The sequence below is a fragment of the Populus trichocarpa genome, chromosome 12 (assembly GCF_000002775.5).
Source record: "Populus trichocarpa isolate Nisqually-1 chromosome 12, P.trichocarpa_v4.1, whole genome shotgun sequence".
NCBI lineage: Eukaryota > Viridiplantae > Streptophyta > Magnoliopsida > Malpighiales > Salicaceae > Populus > Populus trichocarpa.
In genome coordinates, this window is record NC_037296.2 from 8,760,515 (window position 1) to 8,785,398 (window position 24,884).

General features: G+C 38.4%; 2 protein-coding genes across 2 annotated transcripts; one reads left to right on the forward strand and one right to left on the reverse strand.

Moving 5' to 3' along the window:
• Nucleotides 1-8,617: 8,617 nt before the first annotated feature.
• On the forward strand, nt 8,618-11,946 carry LOC112323659 (uncharacterized). Its single transcript, XM_052446061.1, has 5 exons — nt 8,618-8,637; nt 9,256-9,259; nt 9,404-10,430; nt 10,566-11,509; nt 11,938-11,946. Exons 1-5 carry the CDS (start codon nt 8,618-8,620, stop codon nt 11,944-11,946), a joined length of 2,004 nt encoding a protein of 667 aa, XP_052302021.1.
• An 8,292-nt stretch (nt 11,947-20,238) lies between these two features.
• On the reverse strand, nt 20,239-24,333 carry LOC7487132 (probable LRR receptor-like serine/threonine-protein kinase At1g74360). Its single transcript, XM_024581912.2, is given in 2 exon segments — nt 20,239-23,602; nt 23,977-24,333. Coding segments are annotated over 2 exon segments (3,327 nt in total). The 5' UTR covers nt 24,047-24,333; the 3' UTR covers nt 20,239-20,345.
• Between the last annotated feature and the right edge of the window lie 551 nt (nt 24,334-24,884).

Here is a 24,884-nt window from a genome sequence, read left to right on the forward strand (position 1 = left end):
AATCGGTCGGTGAATGTATGAAATACCGACGGAATATTTCCGTCTGTAACTTCGTCGGTAATGGTAGAAGCTACTGTTAAATGGCGACGAAATAATTTCGTCGGTAATTCTGTCGGTGAAAGTTTAAAACACCGACCGAATTCATCCGTCGGTGAAATCCTTGGTAATAGTTTTTTTCTTAATTTGTTTTTAAAAAATTATTTAGGATATATAATATAAAACTATATAAATTAATTGTTATTCAAACCAATTATGCAAATAAAATTTTTATTAAACATTAAAAAAAAAAACAAAGTTAAATAATATTCATTACAAACTGAATATGTTTCAAGAAAAATAATAAATGAAGTTTTAAAGGTAAATAATGTTGATTACAAATTAATATAAAGATGATGGAGCTTGAGGAGGAGGAGGAGATCCTGGCGGAGGCTGGTGGTTATACGGCCAAAAAGGATTAGGCGCACATGTTCCACTATTTGACAATTTCATAATCATTTCGTAAAGCTGGTCATAAGCCGTTTTTTGCTGTTCCTGAGCCGCTTTTTGCTGTTCCTGAGCCGCTTCATACTCTGCTTTTTGTTGTGCTTGAGACGCTTTGAATTGCTTAGACTCCGCTCTTTGTTCCGCTCTTTGTTGTGCATGAGACGCTTTGAGTTGTGCGTACTCCGCTTGTAGGTTATCGTATTTCTCGGTGAGTTGCTGCAAAGCCACGGACTCCTTAGATTGGGAGCTCGATATTGATTGGGAGCTCCCAACGGTTGAAAAACTACGGGTCGACCGCAAGTTGTCGGCCGTAGTGTTGGAGAGCCCGTAAACCCGATTTTAGTGGGTCCACCTGACGAGCCAACCTCCATCCACAAATCCGGATCGAATTCCGGATGGGTCAAAGTATCGTCCCCGTATCTCTCCCTCAACCGATTATTGTAGGTCTCCTGAAAATAAAATAAAAAAGTAATCATCATATTCAATACAATAAACATAATAACTTACAAAATAAAATGGTTGAACAAACATACCACGAAATACTGAGCACGGTTATCAACGAACTGTTGCGCCCCCTTCTGGCGGTCTTGACTCCGCACGTGCGTCTCCACAAACAGCTCCATCGGGCTCGGCTCACGTCCAAGAGACGCAGCCTATAATGAAAAAAGATATATTAACAACAACTGAATTTAACGATATATTTCATTTAAATTAATCTTACCATCCGTTTCGCATGTGCAGCAAACGGAACGGAGCCGCCAGTGTGAGTTGTCACCCCGCCTTGAATTGGCCGATTCCGGTTGCCAGCACCGGACTGTGAGCGTCGTGTGAACCACTCAGACGTCACGTGCTCAAGATAGTGCGGCCATATATCTTCCGGGATGTATATCGGTTTGAAATCCCTCCAAACCGCAACATCGTTCCAGCCTTGGAAACCCCTATCCCTCGCCGTTTTTTTTTGCCTTTTTCTGTGCTTCATACCAAAAATCACGCAACCTGCTTCACGCAACCAAAAATTACATTTCGAAACATAAAATTTTGTCTAAAAAATCCTGTATTGTTTTCGATCTTACCTAGTTGCCGCGTGATTTTCCCACACCCTCTTCACAACAGCGATATGCTCAATGTCCCAGCAGAATTTGTGCTTTGTATAAATAAACAAGTTTAAATAAAAATAATAATTTATTTACAATTATATTAATAAGCTGAAAATTATAAATTAATACCAACCTCAAACCTGTTAAACCATGCATTGATTTGAGGCATCCATTCAGGATGCTTGGATATCTGACTCCATTGAAACAATGGAATCTCCATCGACGATTTAAACGCCGATGATATTACTCGGGCGGCTTCAATGTTTGTGAACCTGAAAATAAATGAAATAAATTCAATAGTGATTACTTGATAAATTATGTTGTAATTTTTAAAAAAAAAAACTAAAACCTTAACAAACTTACATTGAAAGGTCGTCCTTCCACTGTGCCTCGTACTTGCGGGTAAATTGATTCCGCTGCGAAGGCACGCCGCCTCTGCGCTGTGAAGTACCGCTGGAAGAGGCAGCATCGGTTGACGGCGCAGGTGGTGTAGGTGCCTCTTCTTGAGAGGCACCTAAGGAAATATCATCCTCGCTGCTAGACGAACTAGCTGCGACCGCACCTAAGCGACCAGCTCTGGTTTTTGTTCTACGCATCTACACAATTTGATACAAATAATTATATAATTAAATTCAAATGAAAAAAAAAATTCGACAGCACCTCCCCTATAACGGATACTACCCAAAACCACAAACCTGCACATATTAACAATAGCCACAACCAATTTACCCAATCTATACTAATTATTCCAACATATTCAATTACTAATTCTAAGGTAAATTCAACATTAAGAATTACAATTCAAGTAATTATTCAATAATTATGCCAATACAACAAAATAATAATAAAAAAAAACTCTAGAATAACAATCAAAATAAATGGAAAAAATTAAACACAAAGCATGCAATAATAGAGTAAAACTAATAATTATTCCAACATATTCAATTTCTAATTCTACGGTAAATTCAACATTAACAATTACAATTCAAGTAATTATTCAATAATTATGCCAATACAACAAAATAATAAATTAAAAAAAAAAACTCTAGAATAACAATCAAAATAAATGGAACAAATTAAACACAAATCATGCAATAATAAAGTAAAATTAATAATTATTCCAACATATTCAATTACTAATTCTATGGTAAATTCAACATTAACAATAAAAATTCAACAAATTAACTAATAATAATTATGCCAATACAACAATAAAAAATATTCAAAAAATTCAAAAAAAAAAAACTATATACTTTAGCAATGAATTATGCAAAAAAAACTATAGACTTTATCTACATTACAAAAAATACACCAAAACAAAAAACAATAACCAAAAAAATAGCAAAAAAAAACTATTAAAGTAAAATGACATAGAGAAAACACTAACCTTTTAAACTGATGAAGATGATGAAGAAAACTTACTAGAGATTGGAGGTGAAAGCTTTGAAGAATGGAGAGGAAAAAAATCAAAAGCTTAAGGTGAGAAACGAAGGAGAAGAAAAAATGAACTGAACGGGCGGTCACTTGAACTTATATGGCAGTTTTACCGACGGCTTCACCGACGGATATAAAATTAATTATTATTTTAATTTATTCCGTCGGTGATGTGCTAAAAATCCATCGGCAAATTTTGAATTTCGCACCAAAATTTTTAATGACCCTCCATATTTTTCGTTGTCCGTCGGTAATTCCGTCGGCAATATTACGCGGTCAGAGGCGCATTTAATGCGCAACCCTTTGAAATTCGCGCAGTTCGTCGGTAATCTTGTCGGTAAAATTAAACCACCGACAACTTACCGACGTATTTAAATTCGTCGGTGTGTCCGTCGGTGATGTGGTGGCATTTCAAGTAATTATTTTCGAACTCTCTGTGAAACACCGACGGAATTAGTCCGTCGGTGTTGCCGTCTGTAATTGGGTGGCATTTCAAGTAATTATTTTCGAATTCTCTGTGAAACTCCGACGGAATTAGTCCGTCGGTGTTGCCGTCTGTAATTGGGTGGCATTTCAAGTAATTATTTTCGAACTCTCTGTGAAACACCGACGGACTTAAGGCCGTCGGTGTGGCCGTCGGTGATATGGTGGCATTTCAAGTAATTATTTCATGTCACAAAATATATTATCCATCATAATTGTGGCATTTCAACTAATTATTTCAAGTGATAAATATTTTGTGTTTCAAAATATATATATCATTCATAATCTAAATTACATGTAAAAAAGGGTTTTACATAGGGCTTCATTTTGGTAGTTAGTCAGAATTTTCTTCTTCTTCATCATCAATTGAATTGTCATCACCTTCATCGCAATCTTCAATATGAAAACATCAACAAGACTATCATCGAAAACACGAAAATTTGAATTTTCTTCCAATTCAATCGAAGGAGCAACTCGATATGGTTCAACCACCTCACTAACTTGAAAGACTTCATCTCGCACACTTGTGTCTTCGTTCTCATCCTGAACAACCTCGACACGACCCCGGGGTTTCGTTTTTAAAACGGACAACCAATCCACTCTTGATCGATCCTTTCTAAATGAAGGGGTGTATGTGTAATAAACTTGTTGACATTGCTTTGCGAAAACAAAGACATCGTGTATGTTGCGGAGTCTAGCTTTTGAGTTGATTTCGACCAGACCATAGTGCGGATCAACTCTGATTCCTCTGTCAGTCATGTCATACCAATAGCATTTGAATAAAAACACTATATTCTGCTCGTTATGATATTGCAGTTCGACGACCTCTTCTAATCTACCATAGTAGTCAACTTCTAACTCACTACTAGTGGATCCCTTAACACAAACACCGCTGTTGTATCATCAATCAACGGTCGAAGACAAACATCTATATTCCGCCCCGGGCTTCTTGGACCGGGTATGACAGTAGATAAAAACATGAACTCCGGCCTCATACACATTCCCGGTGGCAAGTTATAAACTGTGAGTATGACCGGCCAACAAGAATAAGGAGCAGCAAATGACCCAAATGGGTTGAATCCGTCTGTACACAACCCAAGACGCACATTCCTTGATTCAGCTGAAAAGTGAGGATGAACACTGTTAAAGCGTTTCCACGCTTCGCCGTCAGAAGGATGAACCATCACTCCATCAACCGCATGGTGTGCTTGGTGCCATGTCATGTGCTCAGCAGTCCTTGGTGACATGAATAACCTCTGCAGTCTAGGTGTGATCGGGAAGTATCTAAGTTTTTTATATGCCACTAGAGTCTTTCCCCTGCCAGTTCTAGGTTTGTAACGGGAATGCCCGCATGTCATGCACTCGGTCATCTCAGCATTATAAAGGAAGTATAACATGCAGAAGTTAGGGCATATGTCAATTTTCTGGTATCCTAAACCGAGGGGTTTCATCATGGACTTCGCAGCATAGAAGTTCTCTTTCAGCCTGTTCCCTTCAGGTAAAATGCTTCTTGCCCATTCAATAATCTTGTCATACCCGGCCTCACTCAACCCGTGATCTGACTTGATGGTGAACACCTGTGCTACGGCCGATAATTTACTGTGGTTCGTGCAGCCATCCCATAATGGTTCGTCAGAATCTTTCAACAAATCAAAAAACCTAGCTGCATCTACATTAGGTTCTTCTTCTACGATTGGACATTGACTGCCATTACCTTGATTCATTCTCATTGCATCCATAACCATATTTCTGTAAGGATTAGTGTTGTCATTTGCCGTTTCATGCACGTTGCTAGCACTAGAAGTAGACCCAACCACCGTTTCTTCCATTCTCCTCTCACTCTCGCTAACAAATACTTCTCCATGTGCATACCAACACTGGTAATTCTCCATAAACCCTTTGTGTAGAAGATGCATCATTACAACATCTGGATGCAGATACTTTTTATTTTCACACTTCCTGCATGGACACCTAATACCGCCTCCAGTAAAATTTCTGGGAATAGATGTTACGAAATTAATAAAACCCTGAACCCCATTACAATAATCCATCCTCCGCAATCCTTGGGGTGAATCTCGATACATCCATGAACGATCATCCATGACTTATATCGAACCTCTATAAAATTATGATGACATCATGTATTAATTAACTAAGTTAGGTAAATAAACTTGTACAGATATTACTTTAACTCGAGATTATCCAACAAACCAATCACAACTTCTCATAAATATTAAATATTCATTATCATTTATCAACGTTCATATGAATTAAAAAATATACATTTACAGAAATTACCACTCCGCAATACCATTGATAAAACTTTAAACGGACCCATTAAGCAAGCTATTAATTATTTCAAAATAGCACATGTAATTCGGTAATTCCATAAAGAAATAACAATTTACAAACAAATATAATCTTACAAAATCTAAAACAAACCATAACAGGTACAAAATTATACATTCATATACTACAAGTTTGTTTGAGAAATAACAATAAAACATGTACATCTACTAACAAAATACATATACTTAAAAAACAATAAAATTGACATTTAATTAAATGTTAAAATTTAAAAAGATATAATTACTTACAAAAATTGATAAAATCCGTCGGTAAATCAGAACACGCGCGGATGCTGTGACCACAAAACTTCAAGAAATATAACTTGTTGTGCTGATATGAGGAAGATTTTTTTTTTGGGGGGGGGAGGGGGGCTGGTTGTTTGCAGATGGGGAGAGTTGGGATGAGGAAGAAGAAGGAGAAATACCTCATTTGATGGGGAGTATAAATACAAGGAGGAGAGAGAGGATGATCCATCCTCTTCCCAAACAGCAGCTGCATGTCGTTCTTCCCTTCCTCTTTCACAACAAAAACCTAAACCAAACCAGTAGAGAGTGCTTTGTGAACGTGTGAGGGAAAGATGAGACCTTGAGAGAAGATTGGACAGCTGCCTAGAGGGAAAGGAAAAAGAGGGCTGGAAAACGTGAGAGGAAGAAGAAGGAGGAGAACCAGCAGGAGAAGAGAAAGAATAGTGTCAAACCTTCCTCAAACTTAGTTAGATTTGAAAGGTATGAGTCATGAAACTCCCTTCCTCTTCTCCTTAAGACCAGAAACGGAAATGAAGAAGAAAACCCTAAGAAAATTGACCTAAGACCTAAGCTAGCTGTGAAGGAAACTGAAATTAACTAGGTGGACAAGGAAACAGAAATGAAATGAAGCCAATTTCAGAACATCTAACAAAGAAAAATGAATAAAATGAAAATAACAAATCATCGTAGAGGGCTGGCTTTAACTATGGGGTTGGCCAGCATGTATGTGTGTGTTCTGCTGGGATTTGTTGAAGGATTATGTGCTGAAATTGATGGTTTCAATGTGTGTGTTGTGCTGGAATTTATTGAAAGATTATATGATGTAATTGATGGTTTTCAATGTGTGTGTTTTGCTGGGATTTTGTTGAAGGATTATGTGCTGAAATTGATGGTTTCAATGTGTGTGTTCTGCTAGAACTTCGTGACAGTGTATATGTTGGTGTTGTTACAGCATGTGTGGTGTGTGTTCATGCCAAAATGTGTGTTGTGCAGCAAAACTGTGATTCGCTGCCGAAACTGCGTCGGCTGCAGCGAATTAGCATTCGTTGCCGAAACTGAGTTGTCTGCAGCGAATTTGTGATTCGCTGCCGAAACTGAGTCTTCTGCAGCGAATTAGCATTCACTGCCGAATTGTGTGTTGTGCAGCGAAACTGTGATTCGCTGCCGAAACTGCGTCGGCTGCAGCGAATTAGCATTCACTGCGGAAACTGAGTTGTCTGCAGCGAATTTGTGATTCGCTGTCAAAACTGAGTCTTCTGCAGTGAATTAGCATTCGCTGCTGAATTGTGTGTTGTGTAGCGAAACTGTGATTCACTGCTGAAACTGTGTCGGCTGCAGCGAATTAGCATTCGCTGCCGAATTGTGTGTTGTGCAGCGAAACTGTGATTCACTGCCAAGTGGCGTGTTATGCAGTGAAGTTGTGATTCGCTGCCGAAGTTGAGTTGGCTGCAGCGAAATTGTGATTCGCTGCCGAAACTGAGTTGTCTGCTACGAGTTAGCATTTGCTGCCGAAATTGTGGCGCCAGCAGCGAAACAATTTTCACTGCAGAATTGGCTGCATGCAGCGAACCAGTTCTCGCTGCCGATTTCTACAATAAGCCTCCTAGGCAGAAATGACTTAAATGCTAGTAACAATTTCATGGTATGATGGTGTAAAATATGGAACACTTGAATGTGAACATATGAACTCTTGAAACAAGTGTGATGACGAATGTGATTCAAAAATACAAATGTACTGATTTGTGACCATTGATGTCTTAGGTGGTGCGGTCGGGATTGGACCATCGTCAAGACAAGAACAACCCACAGGTGGAGCAGGTAGGTGACTTGCACCTTCCTTTTTCATACGTTGAATAATGAAATACTTTATCATGAATATTACCATATTGCGTTAGAACCGATATTAGATTGTCGAACGCTTAAATGTTGACAAATGGTTAATTAGCTTTGGCTAATGGCATCCGAATGAATTGTCGGGACAAATGATTGATTAGCTTCGACTAATGGCATCCGAACGGATGATCGGGATGAACGATTGATTAGCTTCGGTTAATGGCATCCGAATGGGTGGCCGGGACGAACGATTGATTAGCTTCGGCTAATGGCATCTGAATGGATGAACGGGACGAACGACTGATTAGCTTCGGCTAATGGCATCCGAATGGATGGCCGGGACAAAGAATGATTAGCTTCGGCTAATGACATCCGAATGGATGGCCGGGACGAACGACTGATTAGCTTCGGCTAATGGCATCTGAATGGATGGCCGGGACAAAGAATGATTAGCTTCGGCTAATGGCATCCAAATGGATGGCCGGGACGAACGACTGATTAGCTTCGGCTAATGGCATCTGAATGGATGGCCGGGACAAATGAATGATTAGCTTCGGCTAATGGTATCCAAATGGATGACCGGGATGAACGATTGATTAGCTTTGGCTAATGGCATCCGAAGTGGATGACCGGGGTGAGTGAACGATTAACCTCAGCAAATGATGCCTTAAGAGGATAGTCGGGTTTAAGATTATGGTTGATTGCAAAAATTGGTGCATTTATATGTACTACAAGCTGTTTATACCAAGTACATGAAGAAATTGTAAATGTTAATGCTTCATTTAACTGCCAGACCGTTTAGTTACCATTATTATTATTATTAAGTAATTGCATTCTCTTAAATGTTTTGTACTGCAGCAGGGACGTCACACCAACGAGATGTCTAGGAAACCCAATACACGGGAACCTACTTTTGCAAGGAATCATGTAGATGCATTCTAAATCACAATGTATTTTGTATGAATCAATGTACTGAATGTATAACTTTTATTAGATCTTTTTGTTTAAATTTGTAATGGCTATTAGTAGGATAGGAATGCAAACTCATGTCTATGTATGTATATTTTTAATATGAACTTCTAATCATGCAACCATAATATTATGTGTTTATGTAAGATTCACTTTTAAATGAAATGTTGATTATATGGATTGTATTTTGATGATGTGAGGGATCAGGTTCGTTGATTACCGGCACCATGTGTGTCAGGTATATATAAAAAAAATTCATTGTTGTTTTGGGCTTGAAAAGCCGGGTTGTTACAGTTGGTATCAGAGCAGCTGGTCTGGATCCTGAGGATCACTGATAATTGTGTTGTTGTGGTGAATTTCAGGATGGTACGCACCCGACAAGGGACATGAACTGAGCCGCCCTCCTTAGAAAGGAGGGGCGGGAACCAAGGTGCCCAAGGTTGGCAAGACGAAGATCCCTTGGATGATACGGCATCTCATGCTCCGGTAATACCACCCGAAACCTTGCAGGGGGAAGCTGCGGTAGCGGGGGAAGGCGAGAGGCCTAACCAGACAGAGGGAGTACCCCCAGTTGCAGCGGAGCAGCAAGAAAGATCAGAAGCACAACCATCAACTATTCCAACTGGTGTGCTCCCACAATATGTAGACGCGGGACTCCTTGTACAAATAGTTAAAGCAGTGATGGAGGGCATGACTGGTTCGGCGACACAAACAACTCCCACCACGCAGATTCCACAGGCAGCCCCTATGACTAGCATGACCACGGATAACGTGGTGCCACTGGTGCGACTAGTCAAGAGTATGAGGGAAATGGGTTGTGAACCGTATATGAGGGAACAAGATGCAGAGATAACTGGAAGATGGATTAGGAAGGTAGAAAAGACCATGATTCAAATAAGCATACCCGAGGGTTTGAGGGTAAATTGTGCAACCCAGTTACTGTCTGATAGGGCCATGACATGGTGGGAAACAGTTCAGCTGAGGCATGCAACCGAGACATTAACTTGGAGTGATTTCAAGACAGAGTTTGAGAATCAGTTTTATTCCAGGTACCATCGCAAGGTGAAAGAACAAGAGTTCTTGGCATTAAGACAGGGTGATATGTCGGTATCGGAGTACGAAAGGAGGTTCCATGATCTCTCATTGTTCACCCCACACTATGTGCCGACAGAGGAACATATGATTGAGAAGTTGAGAGATGGTTTGCGACAGGATTTGAGACAAGGATTGATCGCCTTACGATTTAAATCTGTGAGAGAGTTGATTGAGGCTGCCCAAGCTCTGGAGGCTTGTATTGGAGAAAGCCAAGGGGGACATCAGGGTATAGGCAAAAAGAGAGATGGGGACTATTTCAGCGGCAGACCACCACTCCCGAAGAAAGGAAAAAGTGGAGTGTTTGAGCAGTACAGGAAAAAAGGGAGCTTGATGTTACCGCCCCACCAACAGTCAAGTGGGAGAGTGATGGTTGGACAGTCGCACTCGAGGGAAAACTCTTCAACTGGGACTGGTGACTGCAAGGGTGTTGACTATCCTTTTTGTATAAAATGTGGACAAAAACACCCTGGGGACTGCTCAGTTTCCCCCGGGCGATGCTTTGTGTGCAGATGAGAAGGTCATAGGTGGAGGAACTGCCAGTATTTGAGTCAAGGCTGTCATTACTGTGGTGGAAGAGGTCATTTCAAGAGGGACTGCCCTAAAAGGAACACTGGACAGGTACAAAGCTATAGGCAGCCCAGTCAGAGCCACCAACAGTCAGTCACCGTGAATAGGCCAGTGAGATCTTCTCAATCAGGAGCAAACTCCAGTCGAGGGAGACCGAGAGCACAAAATGATCGGACCCCGGGGAGGGTCTTCCACCTGACACAGGAGGAGGTCAGGGCTGCATCGGATGTGGTGGCAGGTACACTACTATTGAATGATTTTAATATGCATGTGTTGTTTTATCCGGGTACCACCCACTCATTCATTGCTAAGAGAATTGTCATTAAACTGAGAAAGGGAGTAGAAATAGTAGAGAAGGGATTCTTAATTGGAACTCCAATGGGAAACATGGTTGAAACAAATATTGTGTATGTGGATGTGGGGGTTAGTCTATCTGGGTATGAAACAGAAGTAGACTTGATTCCCTTAGAGCTGCATGATTTTGACATAATCCTAGGCATGAATTGGTTGAGTAAATACAAGGCTCGAATAGATTGTTATGCTAAAACTGTTACTTTCCAAACCCCTAAGGGTGAGAGAATGATTTTTAAAGGAGAGAGAATTCTCAAACCGATTGCCTTAATATCGGTGGTAACAGCCCAAAAACTTTTAAGAAAGGGATGTATGGGATACCTCACATACATCTTAAACTTTGATGATGAAGGTCCACGACTGAAGGATATTCCTGTGGTGAAGGAATTCCCAGATGTGTTTCCCAAAGAACTACCGGGACTACCTCCGAAGCGAGAGGTAGAGGTGTCCATAGACACTTTTCCTGGAGTCCCACCCATAGCCCAACAACCGTACCGGGTGGCTCCGGCAGAACTGAACGAGTTAAAGACTCAACTACAAGAATTGTTAGATAAAGGGTACATACGGCCCAGTAATTCTCCTTGGGGAGCACCGGTCCTATTTGTAAGAAAGAAAGATGGAACCCATAGACTTTGTATTGACTATCGACAGTTGAACAAAATAACAATGAAAAATAAGTATCCGTTACCTCGAATAGATGATTTGTTCGATCAATTAAAGGGAGCGAGGGCATTTTCGAAGATAGATCTGAGATCAGGGAACCTACTTTTGCAAGGAATCATATAGATGCATTCTAAATCACAATGTATTTTGTATGAATCAATGTACTGAATGTATAACTTTTATTAGATCCTTTTGTTTAAATTCGTAATGGCTATTAGTAGGATAGGAATGCAAACTCATGTCTATGTATGTATATTTTTAATATGAACTTCTAATCATGCAACCATAATATTATGTGTTTATGTAAGATTCACTTTTAAATGAAATGTTGATTGTATGGATTGTATTTTGATGATGTGAGGGATCAGGTTCGCTGATTACAGGCACCATGTGTGTCAGGTATATATATAAAAAAATCATTGTTGTTTTGGGCTTGAAAAGCCGGGTTGTTACAAATACCAACGGAAAAAATTCGTCAGTGATTCCTTTTGTATTTGTAGATTTTTTGGTAGTGACCGTCATTTTTCTTCGTCTTGGATTACAAAATAAATTTCCTATCTAAATTCCTACCTTTCTAAATTACATAACATTTACATAATTAATTAAGAAAATTCGAGTTACATTCGAGGAAAATTAAATGAGAAAAGAATTTTACAACTTATAAGAAAAATAGAGAAAAGACAAGACATGCAAGCCCTATTTAATATTACCACCATTCAATCATAAAAACACAATCACATTGATCTTTAATGTCCATAATCATCCATCATGCATAAGAACATATTAATATGCATAATAAAATTATTATACAAAGACTAAGGAAATGATGTTTCACTATAGTAATTGCAACATTATTTCATTCTTCTGCTACGTCCAAAATTAGCTTGAGATATTACATGTTTTTATTAACATATATGATCTTTACTATATTTTATTATATATAAGCATCGATTTTTTTATTCACAGTTATATTTGTTACTCAATGTCAAAAAACATGCTAATAACACCTACACATTAGTTCTTTTGAGTAAAAAAAATTATTTGACCTTTGTTTTTTTAAAAAAAAAATTATTCGACCCGCGGCGAAGCGCAGTTAAAATAATTAGTAGAATTTAAATACAAACAAATATCATCGAAATATTATTATATTATAAAAAAATAATGTGTGGCAATTTTGCATAATTGATTAGAAGAAGAATAAGTTGTATGTAGACTTGCATTTACATATTATTAAAATTAAAGAATGAAAATTCAGCAAATACATAACAAGGAATTAATATAATAATAATAATACTATATACTTGACCTCCAAATTCAACTCCAATGGTATGAGCTCTTTGAAAAAGAATGCATCATGACATGGTAATTTGGCAAGTTTTGCCAACTCTTTTTGAATAGTAAGCTCCACTAACATCATCATCATCATCCACAAATCTTCAATATAATAATATTATATATGTATTATTTGTGGTACCAAACCACTTAATATGGGGTGGGTTAACAATTAATCAAGAAAGACTAAAAAAAGAGAGGCAAATTGTACTTGCCCACAAATCCAAATTTAACCAAGAAACAGAGTTTTGTGTGTGTGTGTGTAAGCTAAATAGTGAAGAGATAAACCTTGCAAAACATAACAACTTTAATAACCCATTTTCCAGAGAGAGAGAGAGAGAGAGAGGAACGACATTAGAGGATAGAGTTAGTTTAGCTCAAAGTTTTGTTGTTCACTTCAATCGATACATGGGCAATTTAGTCATTTAGATTGGAACTGTGTATTTGATTCACTTCCCTGTGATAGTAAGTGACGCTACCGCCAATGCATTGTACTTATTCGGAGGTGTTTGAAAATGTATTGGGGCTATATTTTACAGTATTTATTATTTAAAATAATTTTTTAAAAAAAAAAATTTATTTTTTATAACAACACATCAAAACAATCGAAAACTATTAAAAAAATTAATTTAAAACAAAAAAAATCAAAAATTTTCAAATGCATTTTTTTAACGCAAAAACAAATATTTTTTTAGTAAGTTAAGATGTATATAAGAAAAAATATTAATAGGGATACGAGGGGCATACCTTAAGAAATACAATGAATTTGTTATTCGGATTCAAAAGTCATAAAGTCTATAAGATTAGGGGAAATAGACTACAAGAAAGCTCAAAAAGCTAAACAACATCAAACCAAAATGAAACAATATAAATAAATACAGAAATCAAAGCTACCAAGTAGATATGATCTCTGCAGATATCTGGTACTGGGCTTTTATGTCTAGAAGTCGTAATCTTAACAAGCTAAAGATCTTTTCCACCATATCATGCTGTGATCGGTAGCGTTGGTTAAAGACACAAGTATTCTTTTCATACCACATGAGGTAAACTATGGTAGAGAGTGACAATTATGCTAGAATATGTGTGAAGTCCTTTCTCTCCCAAAATCGAAGGGAAGCCCACTAAAGAAAAAGGTGTTATGACATAGAAGACCAAGGAAATAAAGTCATGTCTAAGATCTCTCTCTATATTGAAGCTGAGATAAAGCACTAAAAAAATAGATGAGCATGGGTCTCCAAATGTGAACCACATAAGATACATATTGCAGAGGTGATGATCTGAAAAATATGTAGTTTGTCCATAGTGTGTAGACGACCCAAAAAGGGCAAGCTACAAGATGAAAGAGTGTCGTGGGACATGTCCTGAAAACTAGAGAAGATGGTGCATAGTATTTTTGGGCCGGTATCCCGAAGTGCCTTCCAAGTTAAATCAATAGTTAACCTCCCCGTAGGATGACCTGTCTAGACATAGTGATCCGAAAACTAACTCGGGGTGGGATTTAATGCAGTCCCAGATCTGCTGGAGGTCCTTATTACCTGAAGGAAAGTCCCAGCCACCATCCTCAATAATGTCTACAACCTTTGCATCCCAAGACAATCCAGTAGATGATAGAGTCTTGAAAGGAAAAAGGTCACAAAAACACTATCCATCTGGCAACCAATAATCTAACCATAAAGAAGTTAGAGAGCCATCACCAATGCAAGAGACAAACATACTCTTACATCAATCTCAACTCTGAAGAATCTTCCACCATGACCGAGAAGATATCTAAGGTAGATTGACATGACAAAATGATCAACCTCTAAGCAGTACAAAATGCACCCAAGCTGGCCAAACTAAGGATCTATCTGAAAGTAGCCTCTAAACATACTTGAGGATAGTTATTCTATTCCAAGTCTTGACCCTTTTAATCCTAAGCCCACCTACCTATAAAGGATAATAAACTGAAGCTCAAGCCACCTTTGCCCCTAAAGGGGAAATAGATGAACCTTTCCAGAGGAAGGCAGCTAACAAGCCCTCAATTTTCTTGATAATAGATTAAAGAAGGATAAACATAGTAGACTAATATATCTGGATGGAAAAGAGAACGAATTTGATTAGTTGCAAATGGCCAGCATATGTAAGAGATGTTGAGTTCCACAACCTGATCATAAAGAGAATCCATTCAACTAAAGCCATGTAGTCACTATGTTTCAGCCGGGAAGCAATCAAATGGACCCCCAAGAATCTGACTGGAAGGGAGCCCAATCTAAAACCCAAGAGATCCAAGAGAGATGCTTTCAAATCATCATCCATACTTGATAAGAAAACATGACTCTTTTTTGGGTTGATTACCAATTATGATAACATAACAAAGTCATCCAGAGCCCTCCTCGCAACTCTCATTGAATCCATGTCTACCTGACAGAATATCATAAGGTCATCAGGAAAGCATAAATGAGTAATACTTTCCTACTGACACCTTTAGTGATAATGATATCTTTGTTCCTAAGTAGCCTATCTAAGAATACCCTTCAAGCCCTCCACAACCATCACAAATAAATAAGGGAACAAAGGATCACCCTGTCGAATATCCCTAGCTGACTAAAAAAAACCATGCAGCTCTTGCTCCCCATTCATAGCCATTGAGAAATGTACAGTGGACATGCCGACCTTAATCCATCTAATCATGGAGTTAGGGACTCCAATTATTTTTAAACCTAAGAGGATGAATTCCCAATTGACTGTATCAAAAGCTTTCTTGATGTCTATTTGCAAAGCACATCTAAACATAATATCGGGTAAATAATAGTTATGCATGAGCTCATGTGTCAATAAAATGACATCTGATATCTGTCTCTCAAACACAAAAGCAGTATGAGAAAGCCCTATAACATCAAGCAGTATCAACTGCAACATGCTCACAATGACTTTAGATATGCACTTATACATCACATTACAACAAAATACAGGCCTAAAGTCATTCATAGTAAGAGGATTCTCTATTTTTGGTACCAAAGCTATCCTAGTAGCATTAACATATCTAGGTAGAGTAGAGAATTCAAAGAAATACTTCACTGCAGCAAAAAAATCACTACAAAAAATCCCTCAACTCCTTTTGAAAAACAATGAAATCACTACCAAGAATTCCCCAACTCCTTTTGAAAAATAGTGAAGTATATTCATCCGGGCTTGGTGTATTATCATCTGGTATGGAGAACAAAGCCTCCTTAATCTCATCATTTATAATAATAGTCTCTAGAGACGGTAGCATATCAGGTGAAATATAACAAAAAAAGTACCTAAAGACATCAGTTAAGGGGGTGGTCGAATGGGTAGATAGCAAGCCCTGAAAATATCTAACTACCATCTGATCTAAATCTTATTGATCTGTCACTTGAGATCATGTCTCATCAGTCAAACCATGAATCATATTCCTAACCTATCTATAAAGCAATGATCTGTGGAAGAATTTGGTATTTCTATCACCCATGTTTAGCCATTAAACCCGAGACCTCTACTTATAAAAAGCCTCTTCATCCTTACATAAATGAGCATACTATTTAGCAAGGCCCCTCTTAGCATCCATATACTCTTCATAATAAAGAGACCCATCAAGTAGAACCCGTGTTGCATCCCACTAAGCCTTCATCTCTATCACACTGCTATATACGTGGCTTGTGTGATAATGATGTAGAGACTCCAGTTTAGGCTTCAACAAATTTAATCTTCTGGTGAGCCTATACATAGGGGTACCCTCTACAGGAGTACGCCACACATCCTCAATAATTCCCAAGAAATCAACCTTGTCAGCCCAAACATTTAAGAACTTAAGGAATTTCTTCCCTTAGGAATTGATGTACCAAACTACACCACCACAACACTATGATCTGAATGCTCTTTAAGCAAGAATTCTGAATAAGTAGTAGGCCATATAGTGAACTAGGTAGAGTTGCCAAAAACCTAATCTAACTTCTCTAAAATAGTCTTTGTATCCTGCTGATTATTATGCCATGAGAATTTCAAACCTGTATAAGGAACTTTAACCAGTTCTGCATCTTATATACATGCACCAAAATCATCCATATATCCATGCCAAACAGGATCACCCTCACACTTATTTGAAGAGCTAAAAATACATTAAAGTCACCTAATATCAACCAAGACCTATTGTGATAACCTACTGCATGCAATCTTAAATACTCTCATAGATCTTTTTAGCCAATAAGTGTATTCAAACCATAAACATAAGTCATAATGAAAACACATCCATCATGCAAATTATAAACCTCATAAGTAACTCACTGATAGGATAAGTCCAAACATGCAATATTATAAACTAAAGGATCCCAACCAACAAGAATATGACAATTAATATCAAGAGTGACATTAGATAAATAACATCATGATGTAGGATTAAATGTGGTCTTAAATATCCCTATCTTATTAGAAACAACTTTTGTTTCCAACAATCTAATTAAATGAAGATTAAATTTATTTATCCAAGCCTTAATATCCCTTTGTTTTTTTAAACCATTAAGGCCTCATATATTCCAGCTTCCTAGCATAAATATAATAAAATGGAAAAGATAGATAAATAAATAAATCACTAACCTCTAGAGCCCTTTCCTCTCTTCTCTTTACTCTTTGCTCTAGTACTTGAAGGGGAGAACTTAGTACCTAGAGACATAGCTTGGATGAGGGCTACTGAAACCAAATCATCAAATGAGGTTAGAACATCCCTTGTCGATGAGGATGTGTTAGCCTCACTAGTGCTCAATGTTGGTGCTAACATGCTAACGATGCATCTTGGTATCTCCATCAAAGCTTGTTGGTCTTTCTCAACATGGGTAATATCATTATTAGGGTTATATGCTGATTCTAAACCATAATCTGCCATATCACCCCAGGGGCAGCCAATTGCCTCATTTCCTATCAAAACACTTTGATCCACCTCAATTTTGACCTTAAGCATCCCAGCCCCTTTACCCATTAAGGTTTTCATAACACTGTTATCTGTTAAAAGCATGGCATTAGGAGCTTTATAAACCAAAGACTTAACCAACCTTTATTAGTTGAATTTTGACCATCCACTATCACAACCTCATCCAATATTTGTCCTGCTATCTCACTAGGTCCATCAAGACCCACACTATACTCCTTGGTCGAATAGGTTACAATCCTATTCGTGCTCAAGTTCTCAACAGGAATTGTACTAGTTGTCAAAGCATCACCTTCATTGTTAAACTTAGACAAGTCAATCTTATTCAAATCATGCTTATTAATCTCACATGAATGTCCAAAGACTTGGCAAGTACTGTATATTTTTTGTTACCATTCATATTCAATATGAACTGAGATAGGCTTAGTTGATAAGCTGCAAGTAAACAAAAAAATCATCAATATCAACACATACCCTTGCGAAGTCAAGTCTAGTGCACCCTAAAGTCTACTCATCACATGAAAGAGGCCTCCTAACCATGGTTGACACCTTGCTCAAACCCTTTATTGTCCATAAAGGGAATGGTAAGCCATGTAGTCTCACTCATACTGATAACCTCTTGATTTTGTTCTTATCAAATACAATGTAAGGATTCCATTATTGTAGCACAATCGCCTTCCCTCCAAATATCCATAGCTCTTTTTTAAGAACCAAATAGACATCATCCTCAATTTTAAAATGAAATATCATGAAACCATTTTTCATCATCATGACATCCTCCAAACCTAAGATCTTTCATACTTAAAAAGCTAAAATTTTCATGGCATGATAAGGCATCTTGTAACCAAGGAAAAATCCAACAACACTTCTCTGCCATAACAAATTGCTCTCATTAACAACATCATCCAAGACATCCATAGTTTTCCCTATTTCATGTTTAGGTAATGGTTCCAAGGTACACCTTTGATGGGTACCGATGATTCAAATCTTTCCAGCCTATAAGGACAGGGCTTGTGAGGTGGCAGGGGGCTATTTAGTATTTAGTTTTGTGGTGTTTAAGGGTTGTTTTGTGGTGGTGGTGGTTTTGGGATGCTTGGTCGTGAGGTGGGCTACCTTGGCTGGGGGGTTGAAGTGATGGGTTGGGCGAGTTTTGTGAAGGGTGAAAGAGGTTGAGGGTGGTGGCAAGGAGGAGTTTTGGTCGGCAATGGTGGTGTTTGTAGTGTTTATGTTATAGTTTAGGGGTTGCGGGTTGTTATGGTTTTTTTGGCTAGAGAATGGGGATGGGATATGGGTGATGGGTTGGGGTGGTTGTCTAGAGGCTGGGGCGGGGTTCTGTAGTAGTGGATGAGTTTTGCATAGTGGTGGTGGGGTTTGCAGTGATGGTGAAGGAGGTGAAGGCAGGCTATTCTGGGGAGATAAGGCTTTTTGAAGAATATAAAATTTCAAATATGGCTCCCAAAAGGAATCAAATAATATAATCTCCACCAACCAGAATGAAGGGTATATAGAGATGAATCTTCGCTCAAATTTTGAGGCTGATCAGATGGTGGAGGGTAGTGGAACAGGGCGATGAAGGCAAAAAACCTTGATTTGTCTCCTTTTTTTTCATCAGGTTGCGTAGCTTGTGGTGGCTAGATGGGATCTGGGATTCAGATCTCCACCATTCAAATGGTAAAGGGCTTGATGTTGAACAAAATATCCAACATTGAGATAGATCCAACGATGGTCAGAGTCGGATTAGGGCGGCGAAGATGGTTGTTTAACCACCTATCTTGTTTTTCACTCTTCGCAAAAACAAACACTCTTAGTCATTATACTACTACCAATCCAGACAACAAGTCATTCAAATAGCAAATATACTAAAAGGAAAGGGGGGGTTTAAACAATAGCTTTATTATAGCATTAGAGACATTTTACTATCGATTACAACAATAAAATAATTATTTTGACCCTTAATTATGTAACATTTATCTTGAATGATAGGGGTAATTGGGTAATTGGGTCTTTTTTTAAAAATGAATAGTAAAAATGCTAAAATACATTTAGAGACAAAAAAAATATATTCCTTGCATGTAGGGGTAGTTTTGGTTTTTTAATTTTGGATGAATAGTGAGATTACTTAAGTGCCTTTAAAGTCAAAAATGAAAATTTAGGTTATTTTTGGCTTTTCAAGATAGTTTTTTTGTTGTTTGTTGTATGATTGAGGGTATTATGGTATTTTCATACAAATTGATTAATGTTTAATTTCAAAAATCTATGTGGGCAGCGCCCGCACACTTTGATCACGTGTGTGGCATTGTCCGGTGGTGTAACTTACCCTTCCATCATCTCTTTGGATACCCTGCTGCGTCTTTAAAGAATTATACAAAGTTAAAGAAGATCATATCTTCAGGTAATAAATTTGGGATCGTAGGTATTTCTAAATAATTTTGTTTTATTATTTTTGTTGTGTGTATGATATTTGTGAACCCAATACAGACAGTACAAACGACAACCAACCAACTGACTAGCCTATCTGTTCATTTATCTCATTTCATCTTGAAAATCAGCCTGAGAGAGGAATGAAATCTCCCCGCGGCCTGGTCTGCTGCATGATAATTTTATTAGCATAGCTAGCACCTCCTTCATGTTGGGTCTAGACTGTGGTGCCTCTGCAGTACATCTTATCCCAATCTTTAGTAGCTCAAACATCTCCTCTGCTTCCTCGACTAACCCAGAGCCCAGAAGCACTACTGGTATCATAGCTCTACTGAATCCATATCTCCAGCTTCCCATCACTCTTCTAGCCCATTCCAATAGACATTCTTCCCCTCCATCCACAGCTCGCCTCCCTGTTGCCAGTTCCATTGCCAATACCCCAAAACTGTACACATCACCTTTGGTGGTCGCATGCAAACTTTGACCATATTCCGGCGCAACATACCCAATAGTGCCAGCCACCGTTGTACTAACATGGCTATCCCCAACATCAACAAATCTAGCGAGGCCAAAATCTGTGACTCGTGCTCTGCCATCTTTATCTAGGAGGACATTGCTAGCCTTGACATCACGGTGCACAATAGCAAGGGAGCACTCGTGGTGAAGATATACTAATGCTTGTCCAACATCGATTGCTATGTCAATACGCCTCCTCCATGGCAGCCTCATCCTATCTGATATAACATCCTCCAAGCTTCCACCCTCCATGTACTCGTACACCAATATTTTCTCTGCACCATAAAGACACCACCCATAAAGTGCCACAAGGTTTGGGTGAGGCCAGCCGAAGCCATTTCCGGTTAGAACTTCCATTTCAGCTCTAAACTCCTTTTCACCTTCAATTCCTTCTCTTTGTAGCTTCTTAATTGCTACCTCTCTTCCATCAGGCAATACTCCCCTGTAAACTGTTCCAAATCCTCCCTTTCCGATGATTCTACTTTCTGAAAAACTGTCTGTTGCCTTCAAAATGTCAGCATGAGTGAATGCTGTTCTGTCCAAACGTATGACCTTAACTGTATCTGAAAAACATGGAGATGAACTCCCTGAACTTGATTCAAAGTCATGCTGGCGGTATTTGGTATCCTCAAAGAGGTATCTTGGTGATTCTGGTGGGCTTTTCACCAGCATGCAAACAAAAAGTGAAACCAGTCCGCAGATTAAGAAAGCCATAGTCATTGTTAACAGCACCAAAACTGCAACCCACTTTTTATTCTCCTTCTTCTTGATTTTGGGATATTCATTGGGCGGAGGATCCATCGAGTTGATGATAAAATTGGGAAGTTTCAGGAGTGGATCACCAAGGTAGGATTCTTTCTCAAATGTTGCCATCTGCCCAGTTGTTGGGACTGTACCAGAAATTAAAGGATTGTATGAGATGTTGAACTTGCTCACCTCACTCAAGTTGTTTAAGCTAACAGGAAACGTGCCTGAGAAGTTGTTGTAAGATAAATCCAGATTCTGTAAGCATTTGGTGTTCCCAATTTCATTTGGAATTTCACCTGAGAACTTGTTTTTGGTGAGGTTTAGGACTACAAGTGGCAATTTTCCAATCTGGGGAGGGAGCCTACCATTGAGCTCATTGAAACCCAAATGCAACATACTGAAACTCTGCATCTTACCAATATCTCCTGGGACCTCTCCAGAAAGCTGGTTGCCGCTCAATTGAAGATAACCTGAGATTTGAAACGTACGGACAGTAGATCCTGCAGCGCATACAGGGAAAAGGCCAACCCCTTTAAGCAACCTATCCCATATGCTCCTGCATGTCTTCCGATTTAGGATTGTGTATACAAAACTGAATGGGGGATAATCTGCAGGAATCCACCTCTTCATTGTCAAACACTCACCAGAGCCAGCAATGATGCCTTCATCCTGCTTGTTTGATTCAAATGTTGGTGTGGGGTCCCTTCCAACATTCATCAATTCATGTGGAATACTGCCAGAGAGCTGGTTGTTGGCAAGGTTCAACCACAACAAACTACTGCAGTTTCCCAATTCAGGTGGAATTTCACCTGTCAACTTATTGTTTGCAAGCATTAACCACAAGAGCGACCTCAACTTTCCAAGAGAAGATGGTATTTGACCAGTTAGGTTGTTGAAGGAGAGATCGAGAGCTTGCAAGTTTTGAAAATTTCCGTACTCTTGTGGAATAGTGATGTTAAATCGATTATACGCTAGGATCAAGAACTTCAAGCTGTGCATTTCAGAGATTTCAACAGGCAATGGACCCGTGAAGTTGTTGTTGCTCAGGTCTAATCGAACAAGATTAGCTAGTTTGAGGATGCCTGAAGAATATAAGCCACCGGTATATGAATTCCCATGTAACACTAGAAACTTCAGCTGTGTGAATCTCCCCATTATCTTTTGTATGTCACCCCCAAAATTGTTTCTGCTCAAATCCAAAAAGACCAAGTTACGCAAGTTCAAAAGAGACTCTGGTATGGTGGGAGAAAATGTGTTGTTCCCCAGGAACAAACCTTTAAGACTTGAAATCAAGCCTATCTCTGATGGAATTTGTCCATTGAAATTGTTTCCCCACAGATTCAAAATATCCAAATTTCTGCAATTTGATACGTTGCTTGGTACCTTACCGGTGAAATTGTTTCCTGACAAGTCCAATACTTGCAGGCTACAATTATTCTTAGAAAAGAATGACTCTGAAACTTCTCCGCTGAGATAATTCTCAGATACAGAGAACTCCTTGAGCCTCGAAAAACCTTTCCATATTTCCCCACTGAAAAAGTTCGTGCTTAAATCAAGGAACTGCAATTTCAAACAGCCATCAAAGACGTTGTCAATCCTACCACTGAATTTATTCGCTGAAACATTTGCCACAACTAAGTTACTACAAATTTCTGGAAAGCTGAACTGAATTCACCCAAAAATCCTATTCATAGACAAGTCAAGGGTCTCCAATTTAGACAAGCCAGTCAAGTTGAGTTCACCCTCAAGGATGTTATGTGAGAGGTTGAGATAAACAAGATTCTGACAGTTGCTCAAATCACTAGGAACAGCACCAGTAAAAGTGTTTCGAGAAAGATCAAGGTAAGTGAGTGCCGTCAGAGACGAGAAGTTGTTATAAAGATCTCCAGAGATGTTACTGGCAGTGAAGTTAATGGCACTAACTCTTGAACCATCATGTGTGCATAGGATTCCAGACCAGTTGCAGGGATTTGAGCTCTGCCGGTTCCACTGAGAGTACTGTCCTCTGTTTACTTGGTTACGTTCTTCGAGGAATGATTTCAGGTCTAGAAGGACTTGTCTATCCGTCTCAAGAGAATCTCCAGCCACAACCACTGAACCTGCAATTAATTTGCAGGACAAGAACATTCTAGTCAAGTCAACACCATCTTAATTCCTTGAATATGAATCATTCTTGGGGGTTGCAAATACTCACAACGTTAAAATCCTGAAGAAATCCTATGCATATGCACGTGTACAGTGCATGTAAAACTCTTAGGAAAGCTTTTTGAACACCATGAAAGAATATTAAACACCAACAAATTAATTATTAATAATTAATGATGTTAGAGAAATGTGATGGACTCATGTCTGAACACTCGTACTATCAATCAAAGAAATGATACAGGCATAAAGGAATACTATCATCATCTAATCCTAGAAATTAGAATAAACCAAGAAAGGAATCTGAGCAAATTTTTTAATTAGAACGTACCTGTAATCAAGATTAAGAGCACGAATACTACAACCTGCCAAAAATTATCAGTTTTTTCTTCTTCTTTCATGATTAGTCCTGCTAACTTTTTCTTTTTTATACCTTCAGCTTCATAAAAGATGGAGTTTTGATAACTTCCTTACAGCCCCATTTAGAAAAAAATACAGCCTATTTGAAAATGGTTGAAGTTATCCAAACTATATTAGTCTTGGTTGAAGCAGAGGACCTGCAAGCTGCAGTTAGACCAAACCCAACATGGAAGAAATGATTGCCATACTTTTATGTATATTCTATTTGTTTGTATTTTTTTTCTTAAATAACAACTATTATACTATACCATAGCAAGAGGGATTGATTATATCAAGAGAGTAATTAATAATCAATTTTAAGTAATGATATTCTCTCCTACTTTTTGTATGTGCTCTGGATGGGAGAACGAAAAGGCATAGAAGCAACTATGGGCAGGTAAGCCGCCCCTGTTGACCTGAAAATGTATATTGGCCGCCGTTTGACGACTCGCTCAAAGAAAATTAAGGGGAAACACACAGATTAGATTATGCTTGTCAATGATTCTTCGATTTGTTTCTAGAAATCAAAGTTTTCGCCCTTTTGGTAAAAGTTTGAACGAGGAAAACTTGATATTGAATATGATTAATGAGTGCATGAAGACAATGGTACACAAACAAATATATGATGATGTAGCTTTAGAATTTAGCATATAATAATACTAGACGGTACCGCCTGGGTTCGTAAACAATCATGTTCAGGTGTACAAGCATGTCTTATAAAATGAAGAAAAATTTGCAACGCCGGTTATAGATATAATATAACTAGATCAGAGAAATTAATTTTATTTTAATTAGATAATAACAAAAATAGATATTAATAATTTTTCATTTCTTTTTATT

What these genes read in the sequence shown, in the direction of transcription:
- LOC112323659 (XM_052446061.1), top strand. Translation starts at nt 8,618, where the DNA reads ATGGTTGATTGCAAAAATTG. An exon ending in GGGTGTTGACTATCCTTTTT is followed by an intron (nt 10,431 to 10,565) that starts GTATAAAATGTG and finishes GTGGTGGAAGAG; the next exon opens with GTCATTTCAAGAGGGACTGC.